The 14,955-nt window shown below is 37.4% G+C and overlaps 1 protein-coding gene and 1 long non-coding RNA gene across 11 annotated transcripts in view; one reads left to right on the top strand and one right to left on the bottom strand.

The window, feature by feature from the left end:
- JMY (junction mediating and regulatory protein, p53 cofactor) overlaps positions 1-14,955 on the top strand; it is a 134,973-nt gene that overhangs the window by 97,419 nt on the left and 22,599 nt on the right. For both annotated transcript variants that reach the window (XR_005600510.1, XM_039544878.1), the window contains exons 7-9: positions 3,664-3,750; positions 9,412-9,507; positions 11,451-12,003. Coding sequence is in view for 1 of the 2 variants with exons in the window: in XM_039544878.1 (XP_039400812.1) it covers positions 3,664-3,750; positions 9,412-9,507; positions 11,451-12,003 (736 nt within the window). In the remaining variant the exon portion in view is untranslated. The remainder of the gene's footprint in view (positions 1-3,663; positions 3,751-9,411; positions 9,508-11,450; positions 12,004-14,955) is intronic.
- The window catches only part of LOC120408212, a 42,936-nt gene that overhangs the window by 5,487 nt on the left and 22,494 nt on the right, over positions 1-14,955 (bottom strand). For 5 of the 9 annotated variants that reach the window (XR_005600513.1, XR_005600518.1, XR_005600519.1 and 2 more), the window contains exons 5-7: positions 13,578-13,776; positions 12,368-12,460; positions 11,690-11,817 (exon numbers count right to left, since the gene is read on the bottom strand). This is a non-coding gene — a long non-coding RNA (uncharacterized LOC120408212). Of the gene's footprint in view, positions 1-7,421; positions 7,540-11,689; positions 11,842-12,367; positions 12,461-13,577; positions 13,777-14,955 lie in introns of all 9 variants that reach the window. The other 4 variants (XR_005600520.1, XR_005600512.1, XR_005600516.1 and 1 more) reach the window with 4 other exon arrangements.

The raw sequence follows: 14,955 nt of genomic DNA, 5'->3' as shown, positions 1-14,955 counted from the left end.
CAGAGCTCTAGGGGGAGGAGCATGCTTAGTGGAGGTGAAATATTTTAAAAGTTTTGTAAATGCCCCTTAACCTCTACTGAGCACCTACAAAAGGTGATGTTCAGAGGCTTATAACTTGGCTGAATTTTGGGTGGATTTTCATGACAACAGGCAAAGATTTCTGTGTTCCCAGGGCGATTTCCCCCCCCCCCCCCATCCCTCCCGGTCAAATATGAAGTCCCAGCTCCAATGTGTGAGTGCTCTCAAGACATTTTTTGGTGGTCTTGGAGTGTGGCCACCAATTCTTGCTGGAGGCCACTCTGACAATTTTTCCTAAAATACTTAATTAACTTTAAGAAAAATAAATAAATATGCACACATACATGTCCAAATTGTAATTTATTTCTGTAGGTTTCTGTAGGCTCAATAATAATAAAAATAATAATAAAAATAATGTTCAGTTGTCTCTATTCTTTACTGGACCTAAACAGAATAGAAACAAATAATGTACTTTGCATGTTCTTGTGTTTTTTGTTTTTGTTGTTTCTTTTGCTTTTTTGGTTGCTTTTTATTAAGACTTGCTAGCTAGTAAGTCTGTTTCTATGAAAAGTGATATCTATATGTTTGTTAACACTGGTTTGTCCCCGCAATCACCACCCAGGAGGCTGTGACCGCACAAAAAGCCATGGTGGCTGCATTTGAGAAATGCTGCTCTAGATGTTTTAAATTAAACAGTTGTAAGAGTCATTGTTTTGCCAGTGACGCATGCTTTTCCCTAACCTCATTCTTGATGATGGCTGAACTATTTTTGCTGACATTTTCCCAGAACGTTAGGCAGACACCTGACATTGAAAATTTCAACCTGAATGGTTAAATTAATAGATTCCAAAGACAGAAGGGACCATTGTGATCATCTACTCTGACCTCCTGTATAACACAGGCAATAAAACTTACGCAGAATAATTTATTTTGAGCTAGAGCATGTCTTCAAAAAAATCCAATCTTGATTTTAAAATTTCCAGTGATGTAGAATTTACCACAACTCTTGGTAAATTGGTTAATTACACTCACTGTTAAAATTTGGCAAAGTTACAAGCAACTGAAAACTGGATCTTTTAATGGAAGTGTTAGGCAAACATAACTATAGGTAGTGTGGCCATCGCTGCCTATAACAACGGTGCTATGGAGTACAAACCCATGCAAGACAATTTTTTTAATGCATTGCATTTAAATATGAATACAAAGTACAATGGAAGTTTAGGAAATCAACATGTGTGTTCATTTTTGCTAGTATTAATCAAGTAGTTTTATTAAGTGACAAAGGCTGAAAGGGTTGACCAGATTTTTGTTAGAAAAAGTGAAGATAGATTGTAAACTTGAGGGTTTTCTGTTTTTTTTGTTTTTTTTAAGAAATAGAAGCACAAGTTGATATCACTGTAGAAATTAGCCCAGTGATTTAAAGAGAGAGAACCTGTTACTATAGAATCCATAAAAAAAGCCTGCTCTTTGGAGCTATTCCCATATGCTTTCTGAAACAAAGCCGTAAAATGCAAATAGCATGGATCTTTAGCTAAGTCTGCATGATCTTCTGAATATCTAATTTCTAAATTAAAGAGCATCAGAACAAAGACTTTGATTTCTTACATTGATACCATCCTTTATTTTTTCATCTTAACTTTAAGCACTCCTATTTTAATTAGCATATAATCAGCATTTCTTACAACCAAAGAAAGGGCAACAGTACTAAAAATAAAAGTTGAACATTTAGTCATCTTTTCATGTTTGTGTCTTTTATCTAAGACCTTGAATTACTTTCTCTCTCTCTCTTCAGGGCTTTATTTAAGTTTAATAACTTTTAAAATTGGGGTAAATGGAAGTGTATAATTTGTAAATTCAGTCCTGCTCAAGTAACATCAGAGCAACATTCTAATGAGCATCTCAAATTTAAAAGGTCTTATTTTAATAGTTCCAAATCAGAGTTTTTATTTAGATATAAAAGAAATAGAGACCTAAAATATTAGAATGGGTCATTTCTTGATCACTAGAAAGTGAGCTCACTATAGGTTTTGTGCTAATTGTTTACTTGCCTGACTCATTAGAAACATCATTCATTTTTGTTGTTTCAAATTGTTTTGATTGTCAACTCTTAAGTGAAACGGCTTTTTTGGTACATTTGTCTGAGGAATTATCTGTAAGTATAGTAACCTTTGTCATTTTCTTTCTCTGATTTCTCTTTTCTCCTCACCGTACTAGTCACAACTTAAAATATATTAGTTTAGAAATGCAGTACCTTGCCCAAAAAGTTACAATAATCTTTTAACCAAGCTAATAGGTTTGAGAGAGAACAAAACAGAGATCTAACATTAAAGTCTCAGCTTCTGAAAGTCATTTATCACATTCTAAATTTATTGTTGTAGTCTCCAAAGTTTGGTTTATAGGAAACGTTTGCTGCCTAGTGCCTTTATTTTATGGATAAATAGAGGATTCAAGTTTCCAGTCCTATTCATCAGGCATATTGTGACCAATAAAATGATAAACAATTTAAAGTGTTAGTATTTACCAATAGTTGAGAAGGGTATTCCATTATAAACCTACATTCTTCGAGTATTGCCTGCATGCATTTCCATGTAGCTGTCTGCTCTTTGAAATTTTTCAGATAACATTGCTGGTTGAGGCTGGACACAAACTCTGCCTACCTCTTAGCCCATCACTATTCCCACTGGTCCTCTTTGAGAAGAATGTAGCATTTTCCCTTTTTTATTTCTATTGTAAACGATTTTCCTTTCTTGAATTTTGAGAGTTGGTGTTAGGCTTCTGCCGTATTTTTTGGTCTCCATTAGACATTTTGATTTCTTTGTTTTCTTGACTTAATTGAATCTTCCTAACACCACTGTAGGTGTCTGTTGATTGATGGCTGAGGTCAAATCAACTATCTTTGATGATGCCTATGATGGTGCCTTGTCTGTAATGGATGAACATACTCAGTGCCTCTTCCCCCTTAGGGATGGGCATGCTTGCAATCAATTCTCCATGTGGAGCATAATCCAACTGAAGTTTGGTCAAGTTTACAATATTGTGAGAACTTCCTGTAATTAATGTGAGGTAACTGTATGTGTGTAATGTAAAACAGTAAGTGTAATGGCTAAAGAGCCATTTTTCATCAGTTCTTTAAATTAGACATGTCAGAAATGACTCTTGGAAAATAAGGTGCAGGTGCAGAAATGTAGATACAATAGCATCCATGTTTGTGTGTGCAGTCACCAATTGCACATGGAAATTAGGAATTTGCACTTGTGAGTTGCCAGTTGTCTAGCTGAATACATAATTATCTAATTTTGCTTGAATGTTAGCAGTCATTGCTCACGTCAATTAAAATGGAGTTGCACGAGTACCTGTGCACTCTCAACTTTTTGAAAAATCAGTGAGTTGTGCTACATCTGTAATGGTGTTAGACTTGGCTAGTAGCTGCTACATATATATGCTCTGGTGGTAGTCAAGAACAGTGTTAACACAGTTGTTTAGGTTTTGTGTCTTTATTCAAAAGTTAAATTAGATTACTATATGATGACTGCTTAAACAATTTTACTTTTTTAATGCTTAGTGCTGTTTGTAAAATATTACAGTATGCTTTTATAAGTTGATATTTGGAATGTATACTTTATTGGTAATATTTTGTCTCTACAGGAGATCTGTATCGCAAAGCATAATGAAAAGTTCCAGCAGCGCCATCAGAGTGAAGAAAAATACAGAATGCATCATACTGTGCAGCTAGTGAGTTTGTGCTCGGTTATTGAAATTAGCCTTTGATTCATGTTTTATATCCCTCGCCATGCATTAATTAGAGCAGTGTTTTCAGATGGATTACTATTTTGAACAGTTGGCATATAACCTGGAAACTTTGGATAAAGATGAGTAAGTAGAAGTTCATGATAAGATATCTTATCTTATTTTTGAAAGTAAAACTGATGCTGTTAAACTAATGACTCCCACACAGTATTGGGGGTTATTTATTCTCTTTTACTATAGATCTTTGGACTTGTTTTTTATAGTGATATCTTTAAAGAAATATTTTGCTATATAGTTAGAACCCTGAAATGTGTTGTGTGGTAAAAAGAGGGTTCATCTAAATTGTTGGATGTCAAGTAAGTTTATTTTAAAAATTATAAAAATATTTAGTTTAGAGAAATAAGAAATGGTAAGTCAGCTCTTAATTTTTTTTCTTATTGCCAATTCTGGGGTGTGACTCCATTATTTTAGTCAGAGGGGTTCTTTTACATATCTTAGGGGATACCACGATTGTGTCCAACCAAAATAATCATAATTATTAACCATGGTTATAAAGAAAGGAAAAGAAAACATTAAACAAAACAACACACATGACAGAACATAAATGATAAACTGGTTACTTCTGTTAGGATTTCTTCTGTATGTGTCTGCGTGGAGAGTTTTTAAAAGAAATTACACCCTTGAGAGTAAACCCCCTCTGGGGAGCATTTTTCTCTTAAATTAAGACAAAATTTTACTGTTTCTCCAAATTACAGTAAGTTCACTCTTAGTATCTTATTAGATACTTAAACTGTTTATGTATGAGCAAAACAATTTGTTTAAGGGCAGGTGGGACTCGTCCAGTTATTAATAAAAAACAGTCAGTTTTATAGATGGCCATAGTAAACAATCTTAGTTAAATCCTAAAAAATCAACAAAAATAAGTAAATTAGCTATTTAGAAGAAGTCATGTAAGGAGCTGTCTTGAAACAGACCAGTTACAAATATCAACAATCTTAAATCCCCGCTATTCTTCTGTTTAGCCTCTGTCTCCTCTCTGAGAATACATGGTTTAACCATCTTGTGATTAACAGGAAAAACTGTTAATATTTTAAGGTACAGCAGCATTTTTACATCCCAATAAAACCATTAAAAGAGTTTTAATGTTTTAGTTAATGTTCTCTCACCAAACCATGCTGAAATTTTGGTGAGGTTTTCATGGGGTTGTTTCTTTTTTGAGTCTTCTCTTTCGTAGCTGTCCGTGATAGCTTACTTGTAGAGATGGACAGGATGAACTATATTGAGTACTGTGTTTGAGCAGGGTAGCAGCGGGTGTGTTTTATACCCTTCTTATTTTCATAAAATTATAGGAAAACAAACCTCTTTCAGATTTATTTAGATTCAAAGTTGGTTGCTGTCATCCCTTCACTGTTTGATTACTTCCATGGGTTGTCCTTAGAGGCCTCTTCATCTTATGAATATGTAGTTTGTTAATGTATAAAGGTATTGGAGTTCAACAGGAAATGAAATTGTTTCCAGAAAGTCGTCCTGTTTTTATAGAAAAGTTTTTTTTGTTTTTTTGTTGTTGTTGTTCTCAAAGCAAAGTCTTTGGCTTAAACAGTTATTAAAGAAGTTGTTGATTCTATGTGACAGTTTTTAGAAAGATGATGATCCTTGTCTTCCTGAGTTGGGTGTGAGAATTCCTTGAGTACTGCCATTAATTAATTATTTTCCCCCATGAATATAAATAGCCTATACTTGAATAGCTTCTTACATTAGTAATTAGTTAGCAAGGTCCATCTTGGTACATAAAGTATTTTACCATTTATGTAGGAGTGATATTAGGAGCTTAGCATTTGGTTAACGTATTGCAAGTATGCTTCTCACAAACATTTAAGAAATAAAAAAGGTTTAAAATATTTCCAACTACAAATGTTTTTCCTGGCGTTTTAAAGAGTAGCAGAGGTTTTTCATAGTATAAACTCTTAGGGGTAATAAACATGGGTTAAGGAGTTGTTATCTTCCTGGCATTTGCTTGTCGTTGGGAGTCAAACAGAAACCTCATGGAATTTCTTTGATTAGACTGAACATTTTGTGACATATTAAGTTTAGTTATGTATTGTTATTTTCATGTATTGTGGCTATAACCTACTTGTAGCTATGTCTTATTAGTCAGTAAAGATGCAAACAAGTTTGTAATGACCTATCATTAAATTATACATTTTTTTATATCATTTTCCATCAATATTGAGGTCTCTCTGGTTTAGTATCTTAAGTAAATTGCAAGAAACAATTGCAAAGAAACAGGTATTTTTCTTCCAGTTAGGCAAGACTGGCAAATTGTGGTGGTCTATGAATATGAAGTAGTATCGCTGCCATTAACTGCTGAAAGGTTGTTTTGCAAAAAGCAGTGAAATAATATAACTTGGAAAAGCATAGGAAAGATTTCTTTCATATTTAAACAGCTAGTGAAGCTTGTCTTGTACTATGTAGCTACATTAGGGTTTGAGGCTGTATTTAAGTTGGGCACCAAATGCAGTTAGTCAAAGGCTGTTTATAACACTGTATCCATTCCTGATCCTTGTCATTCAGAAACCCATCTAGAGTTGGCAGGGAGTGGTGCTATCTGAGCAATAGCTTTCCACCATGTTAATTACAGCCATGCCAAACAACTGAACCTAATGTGGGTAGGTGAATCCACTTGCTTAAAGACTTTGTCAAACTTATATTTCAGTCGCATTGGCATGTCCACAGTTACCATCCTCCATAGCAATGTGTAACTGGACATTGAGAATCCTGGGTAACTATCTCATACTGTCTCAGCAACAGATGTTAGGGATGAAATTATAGGGACTTTCCAAAAAGTCACTTTTTACCTAGTATTAAATAAAGCAATATGTAGTCCCAGAATCTCTCAGCTATATACTTCATGGCATTGTTTCTCCCCCCCATCACAGAGGCCGTATTAGCTGTTTAAATTGCCATATTTCTCACACAGTTCCTGTTAGATGGGGTGATTTTTCAGAATTCCTTGTGGGTCTTGAACACTTGTTTATATTTAAATATTTATATTTAGTAACAATACTTGGGACAGAGATGCACCACAATCCAAATAGTCTCTTCGCTGTCAAACTTTGATTGAAGTGGTAAAAGTGGACATATTTTACATGTATGATAAACTTGTCCTGAGATCATGTTTCATAATTAGCATCATGAAAGGGCTGCATCTGAAGTATCACATATGAATTTATATAATCTTTCAAGAAATTGCAAAAATATTAAATTTCACTCTGACAGTGAAAATTGATAGTTTAGTTCAGCTTTTACTATAAAGAAAAGGATTCTGGTATGTCAAGTAAATTAATTTACTGTTTTATTCATCATATCCTGACATACTGAAATCAGTTTTCCTTGTGTCTCTTGAAAACTACAGTAAGCTTTAAAGAGCTTAACAGTATTGCCATCTCACATGATTTTATCACAAGTTTCTCACTACTTGCTGTTTTTTTCCATAAATCCTTAGCTACTAGAGTCAGTGATTATGCGAGAATTTCTGCATACACATCACAGTCCATCTGATGGTAGGAAACCATTACTGACAATACAGGTTTCTACCATTTGGACTGTCAGCAGCTCCCAGGGTATTCACAAAGTGCCTAACTGTCATAGCAGCCTACCTCAGAAAAATGGGTATCCAGGTATTCCCGTACTTGGATCACTGGGTAAATTTGGGAGACATCACAAAAAGTGGAGGAAAACAGTCAACATATCCTTCAATTATTCTGTCATCTGGGCCTATTAATAAACAAAAAAAAGTCTGTATTGATCTTCTCTCAGAGAATAGAATTCACCGGAATTCTATTAGACTCCACCATAGTTAGCTCCAGAAATGTTCTAAACAATGGTCCAGTTATATAATCTCCCCCATCCCCCCCACCCTGCTTCCCAAGCCTACCGACTGACCTCTGTCAGAATGTGCGTCAGGTGGCTAGGCCTCATGGCATCATGCATTTTTGTCTCCCATCTGAGAAATGTGCAGGGCTGATTGGGATCAGTATACTGACTAAGCAAACATCACCTGCATGTGTTAGTATACATCCCAACCAAGGTCCTCCAGTTGTGCGCTGGACTGGGGAGCCCACATTGGCAGATTAACAGTTGAGTGAGTTTGGTCCGCTTGGGACGAGTCCCTCCACATAAACTTACAGGAGTTAATGGCCATCTACAAACCTCTGAGGTTTTTCTTCAAGAAATAAAAGGCCTTACTATTCAAGTAACAATGGACAACACAACCACTATGTTTTATAAATATAAACAAGGAGCATGGGCTGTTTACACTGATACCACTTGGAAGCTGAAGCTAGTGCAAAATGTGGCTACGCACTTACTAGATGGAGTTTTATGCTTTATGATATGAGTTGGCTGCCAGTCAGTTTCTGGATGAAACTTATGCTGTAGTGTTAATTTACAAATGCCATAAAGAAAGTATTCTACCAGGTCTACATACCGAGTAAAATCGAAGAGATTTTCCAAATCGGCGCTACAACATCTGTCACCATCAAAATCTCAGATTCTTACTATTCATGACTACTTATTACACCTTAACAAATTAGGGCTTTGATTAAGCTCTCTGCAAATACCCTTAGCAGCCATCTCATCCCCCTGTACTTGGATCCTCAGTGTTCTCTCACCCAGTGGTAAAGAGATTTATGAAAGACTTAACAAAAGTTTTTCCTCCAGTAAAAGACCCTGTTACAGTTTGGGATTTAAAACTAGTTCTGTTAGGGCTTGTGTGCTCATGCTTCAAACCCTGGGTCACATGCTCTTTTCCATCTTGCATTTAGGCAACTTTCCTGGTGACAAGAACTTTGGATAGGGGAGTAGCACTGATGGCAGGTCTGCCATATACAATTTCCCACAAGAACAAGGTTTCCATAAAATCACGCCCCAAGTTTCTATCTAAAGTGGCTTCAGAGTTTTATTTAAACCAAGTCATTGACTTTTTTCAAAAGCCACATTCTGATAAAGGGTAACAGAGGTTACATTAATTAGAAAGTACTCTATGCACATCTATTTTGACAGAACTAAAGACTTCAGAAAGTCTCCTATATTGGTTGTAGCATATCGAGAAAGTCAAGGGTGACACTATCTCTGCACAAAGAATCTCCAGTTGGATCTCCACATGAGACTTTATCAGCTGGTTGGTAAAACCCCACCTGATAAAATAATTTCTCATTCAATAAGAGCTCAATTCACTCCGGTGGCCTCTCTCAGGAAACTACTGTTTTGAGGCACTTGAGAAGTAGCAATGTGATCTTCTGTCCACACATTCACTCAGTACTATGCCATTTCATAGGCTTGCGGCGATGATGCCGTCTTTGGTAGAACTGTGCTTCATTTTCTGTTTAACAGGTCACTGCTTGGGAGTCACGAACAGTTGAACATACAAACATACATACAATATATCAGACAATCACTCGAAGAACCTGTTACATGTATAGTAACTGTGGTTACTTTTGAGATATATAGTCCATACATATATTCCATAACCAGCCCTCCATTCCCACTACTGTAGAATCTTTCATCATTGATTCTGCTGGTGGTGAGGGAATTGAGAGTGGTTGTTCTGTACATAGTAACTGATGTGTTTTTGATGTCCTTTCTTAGAAGCAAGATCAGCTGCAAGATGAAGAGGAAAGAAAGAGCTCCTGGGTTAGTCAGGAGCGACAGAAAACACTGGACAGACTTCGCACGTTTAAACAGGTAGAAGTAATGACCACTTTTCACCATCGTGTGGCATTTATTCTTAAAAATATGCTTCAGTTATATTCTGGTAATATCCTGAGAGAGATCTGTTCTTCTTTAAATACTTAAAGGATTCATTTTGGGAATAGGTGTTAAAATTCCCATACTCTAAGACTTAAGAGGAAATAAGGTACAGCATTAGATAAAGTTCTTTGGATGTATTGCAGCATAGTTCTGTGCTTAACCTCCATCTTCTCAGTTTCTCTTCTGAGTTACTTAATATTTACAGGAAAATAATCAGGAACTGAAGCTGGGTCTTTCCTTACAGATATAATCCAGGTGCTGTTTTACACATGTATTGGATCATGACCTGTTATTTGCATTACCATAATTCCTAAAAGTCCCTGTCTCAAAGAGTTTACAGCCTAATACCAGACAAGAGACAACAGATGGATGCAGACGAGAATACAAGGAAATGACACAATGTTAACTCCTTTTAATGGTTCCTGGCCTATGCATCTAAGACTGAACAAGTAATAAAATTGAAGAATTTCTATTATTAGCAAGAGCAGCAAAGAGTCCTGTGGCACCTTATAGACTAACAGATGTATTGGAGCATGAGCTTTCACCCATGAAAGCTCATGCTCCAATACATCTGTTAGTCTATAAGGTGCCACAGGACTCTTAGTCTGAATCTGTAAAAGCAGCAAACATGGCTACCCCTCTGATACTATTATTAGCAAGAAATCTTGTTTAGTAGTGATATAAAAATGAGTCTTTCCACCTGAATTGCTTTCAAGGCTGCTAGAAACTTACAGCTTCTATATACTAGTAAATTCACACATTGAAGCAATAGGATATTAATCAAGTCATTAACGGCTACATTATGTATAGTATATCCATATGGATAGGCTCTATGTAGCTTTGTAAAATTTTTATGTTTTAAGTCATCTGTGGTAATTTTTAAGAAAATACACATTGGGCCCAGTTTTCAAAAACAGCCTTTAATTTCACCTTCAGCAGTTTGTATGAACAGTTGCAATTTGCAAGGACACAAACTGGGAGGAGGGGGGCAAATGTAGAAACCAGATTAAGACCACTTTGAAAGCTCATCTTTGACAAAAAATTCTAGTATTTGGGGTGCCAGTGAAGAGTGTTGAAGGTTGTCTGAGTAAGTAGTACAATGCTGCATTTGAGACCAGCTCATCGGACCTGATGGCCTGAACATGCTCCAGTGCAACTCATTGGCCTGTTTTATGGGGGGGAGAAGGAAGATTGTATTTTTTTATTTTCCAGGAACCATTAATTTAGATGAAGAGCTTGGTTCTTGGAGAAGTATGATGTCTGTCCATTTGCATCCCTGAGTTGACTTAAGCACAAAGATTGAGTTGACCAAGACCTCACAGTGAGACAATAGATCACCCTTGATTTAGAACGTAGGATCTTTCTGCCATTCTGGTCTTTGCTGTAACCAGTAGTTACATAAAGAGGAGAGAAGATGACTGGGATAATCCCAGTGGTGCAGTATTTATAACCTTTTGAAGAATGTGCTTGTCTATCACCACCTGGTATGAATTAGGGGAGGAGAAGGTGGAGGCTTGCAATATGTGGAAGTCGTAATCTGGGAATGATGGATTTACGTGTTTGCAAAACTTTAAACTATGACATGGGGTGTGTGTGTGTGTGTGTGTATACACAGACACACACACACACACACACACAGTACACCACTGTGCTGCCATATGCTGGCACATTTTATTGGAATGTGTTTTTGAAAATGTACTGCAGTGCAAGAGACCTCTTATGTAATTCCAGTGCAATACAACAGCAAAGTAAAGAACAAAAATATTGAAGTGAGTTTCCTTGTCACAAAGGCAAAATCATCTGATCACATGTTCTTTAGTTTCTAGTATAGTATATTGCATACACTTATCTAATTTTAAATAACTGTTTCCTTTTAGCGATATCCTGGGCAAGTAATACTTAAATCAACCAGACTGCGACTGGCTCATACAAGAAGTAGTAGTACACTCAGCTCAGTGCCCTGTGTAGATCAACCTCAATCTCTACCAGTAACCACACAGATCCAAAAGAAAACTGAGGAGGTGGAATCAGGAAAAGTAATCCAGCCTTTCCAAACCCAGGAGCCCAGAAGCTTAGAACAACTTGAAGATAGTTCGTTACCTCCCAGTGGCATTACCTCTGAACTTTCTCATCATACTACTCCTCCTCTTCTTCCCAGTAATGAGCTTCAACCAGATACTGTTACTGTAGTTCCACTTCCGCCTCCTTTGCCGCCGCCGCCGCCGCCGCCGCCGCCACCTCTGCCTATCAAGGAAGACTCTACTGAATCTTTAGAGAAAAGTGACAGCCCTGTTAAACAGGAGAGTGAGGATACAGGAGTCCCACAGTCTACAACTGTCCCATCAGCACATCTTTTTGATAGCAGTCAGTTAGTCAGTGCCAAGAAGAAACTTAAGAAGACAGATCTAGAGGGTTTACAAAGGAGGAGAGGTAATATTTTTGTTTATATTTATTTAAACTCAATTAACTGCTAAAGAATGTACTTGTCATTTTGTTTCCCCCTTTTTTGATTGCTGTGTAGAAAAGGGTATGTTGGATTTTATATATAATTAGCAATGCAACACTTGTTCTAATGCCCTCAACTGAAAAGTTTGGTGAACTCATGTGGTGAGAATTTGTACTGTAGTGTATGCTGTTGATTCCGTTATATATAACTCCACATAAACTACAAATTGCACTTCAGGATGCAGTCAGTTTTTCAGTTGACAGACATTACATAACAGACGTCTTTAGATCAGATATGGGTGCAAAAACTTATGCTGTATACAAAAATGAAATGAATTGCAGTACTTACCTTTATCTGTCTCACCCTGCCACCTCTGTGTATCCTTTTTCTTTCCATCAACCCAGTTGGTGTTGGCAGCTTTGAATAAACCACCACAGATTGCTAGTTAGAAATTAAATAAACATTGAGACATAAGTGATTAATTTTAAAATTTTAGTACTTAATTTTAATTGATTCCTCTGGGAAGCATGGGAAAATAGTCTTTCCATACCAACTTGGGATGGAATCCTTGCTCCAAGACGTCAGTAGGAATCTTCCCATTGACCTAAATAGAGCCAGGATTTCACACTTTGTACTTTTCATTTAGCAAAGTTTGTTTTCTAAAGTACCTACCCGTTTGGCTCTGTGCCAGTACTGTGATTTTATTTAACCTTAACTAAAAGTGTGCTGAGAAGTAGTCAGACATAAGTGAAGCTCCTTTTGTGCCTCATGCACAGAGCTATGGTAGTGACTCCGTGGAGCCTTTATTTGCAACACTTATTGTTAATCACCTAACTCCTTCAAAAAATTTCTTTTGAAATTTCTTGTGGTGAATGAGACCACAGGATATTTTGAGTCTGAAGTAGATTCAACAGTCTATTTTTTTTTAATCACATGACAAACATTTTTGTTTTCAAAAAGTGTTGTCCAGATTTGTCCATGACCCAAATATGTAAAGTTCAAACAGATTGTAAATTAAGTCTGAATGAAACTTATGCATTTGACCAGCTTATAAATTCTGGGTACAAATCTTTAATTATCTTCATTGTCAAAATTCCGTAGTGTTGCAAGAACGTCTAAATCTCCCTAGACACAAAGGTGTTGTCAGGTGTCTGACATCGTGGGCATGTCAGCACAGACTCTTCTTGAGGTTGATTGGTGTGTGGCAAAGGTGAATGTTACTGTTATATTGATGCTTTTAACTTCTTCTACCATCCACAAAAGAATTCTCTACTATTGTAAGCACACAAAGGCTCTGATCCTGCAAGGATGTCTGTGTGTGGAGACCCATGCAGCTGGGCAGCTTTCTATTGAAGTTGGGTTTAAACATATTTCAGCTACTTTTGGTCAAACTCCGGGAGCATTATTGGGTCTTGTAAGACACTCATGGCCAGATTTAGGGGCAAGTGATCGCCTGGGGTGCCAGGCTCAAGGTGCTGTTTTTGTTGTTAGTGACAAAAGGAAAAATAGAATGTAAAATGTTTCAGGTATTCCGTATGTGGATTTGTTTTTCACTAACCTCCTAGAATGTTCTGGACCTTTTTAGAATCTTGTGGAACCTTGCAGACTTCCTGAGAACGATATTTTCCTTGAACCGCCTAGAATGTTGTCAGTTGTGCCCTTGTGGGTAAACAAGTGGAGGGGAGGATGCTGAAGATACTCCTCACCTGGGGTGCTATTTGATCTAGGCCGACCCTGAAGACACTTACAGGTGTCACCTGGTGAAAAATATGAGAGTTGATAGAGCTTGTAACCACTGTCAGTTCTTCACTAAGAGAAGTGCAGCAGTTACAATATATGCACCATAGGACTTATTAGTTATAAATTCTGCTTCTAGCCCTCTTTTGGTGAACTCAGTTGCTGAGTACTGTGCACAAGTGTGGACAAGAAGCTACCATACTCAATTTGTGGATAGGCAGCTGAATCAGACCATGCACATCATCATGGGAACTTTAAAATCAGCACCTCTGCTGTAGCTTTCAGTATTAGCAAACATCAAACCTTCAACCACTGAGATAGAGCTACAGCACAAGAACTTAATTGTGCCAAAGGCAACCCAGAACTTCCCATCCAGCCAGGTTATGGATAACATACCCCAACAACACCTGAAATCGCAAAAACCACTATGGATCACATCTCCTGTCTCTCGCCAGGGAATGGCAAAGTGACTGGACCACATTTACCATTCCAAACAAGTACATTATTACTGACTCAACAAGCCACCCTCCCATTTCAACCATCCACACAGACTTTAGATCACACTGAACTGCACCTGAACAATCATTAAAGGTGCAGCTATCATAGAATCATAGAATATCAGGGTTGGAAGGGACCTCAGGAGGTCATCTAGTCCAACCCCCTGCTCAAAGCAGGACCAATTAACAACTAAATCATCCCAACCAGGGCTTTGTCAAGCCTGACCTTAAAAACCCCTAAGGAAGGAGATTCTACCACCTCCCTAGGCAATCCATTCCAGTGCTTCACCACCCTCCTAGTGAAAAAGTTTTTCCTAATATCCAACCTAAACCTCCCCCACTGCAACTTGAAACCATTACTCCTTGTTCTGTCATCAGGTACCACTGAGAACAGTCTAGATCCATCCTCTTTGGAACCCCCTTTCAGGTAGTTGAACGTAGCTATCAAATCCCCCCTCATTCTTCTCTTCTGCAGACTAAACAATCCCAGTTCCCTCAGCCTCTCCTCATAGGTCATGTGCTCCAGCCCCCTAATCAATTTGTTGCCCTCTGCTGGACTCTTTCCAATTTTTCCACATCCTTCTTGTAGTGTGGGGCCCAAAACTGGGCATAGTACTCCAGATGAGGCCTCACCAATGTCGAATAGAGGAGAATGATCACATCCCTTGATCTGCTGGCAATGCCCCTACTTATACAGCCCAA

The sequence above is a fragment of the Mauremys reevesii genome, linkage group 6 (genome assembly GCF_016161935.1).
Source record: "Mauremys reevesii isolate NIE-2019 linkage group 6, ASM1616193v1, whole genome shotgun sequence".
Lineage (NCBI taxonomy): Eukaryota > Metazoa > Chordata > Testudines > Geoemydidae > Mauremys > Mauremys reevesii.
The sequence above is the reverse complement of the archived record's forward strand: the minus strand, read 5'-3'. Positions and strand labels throughout refer to the sequence as shown.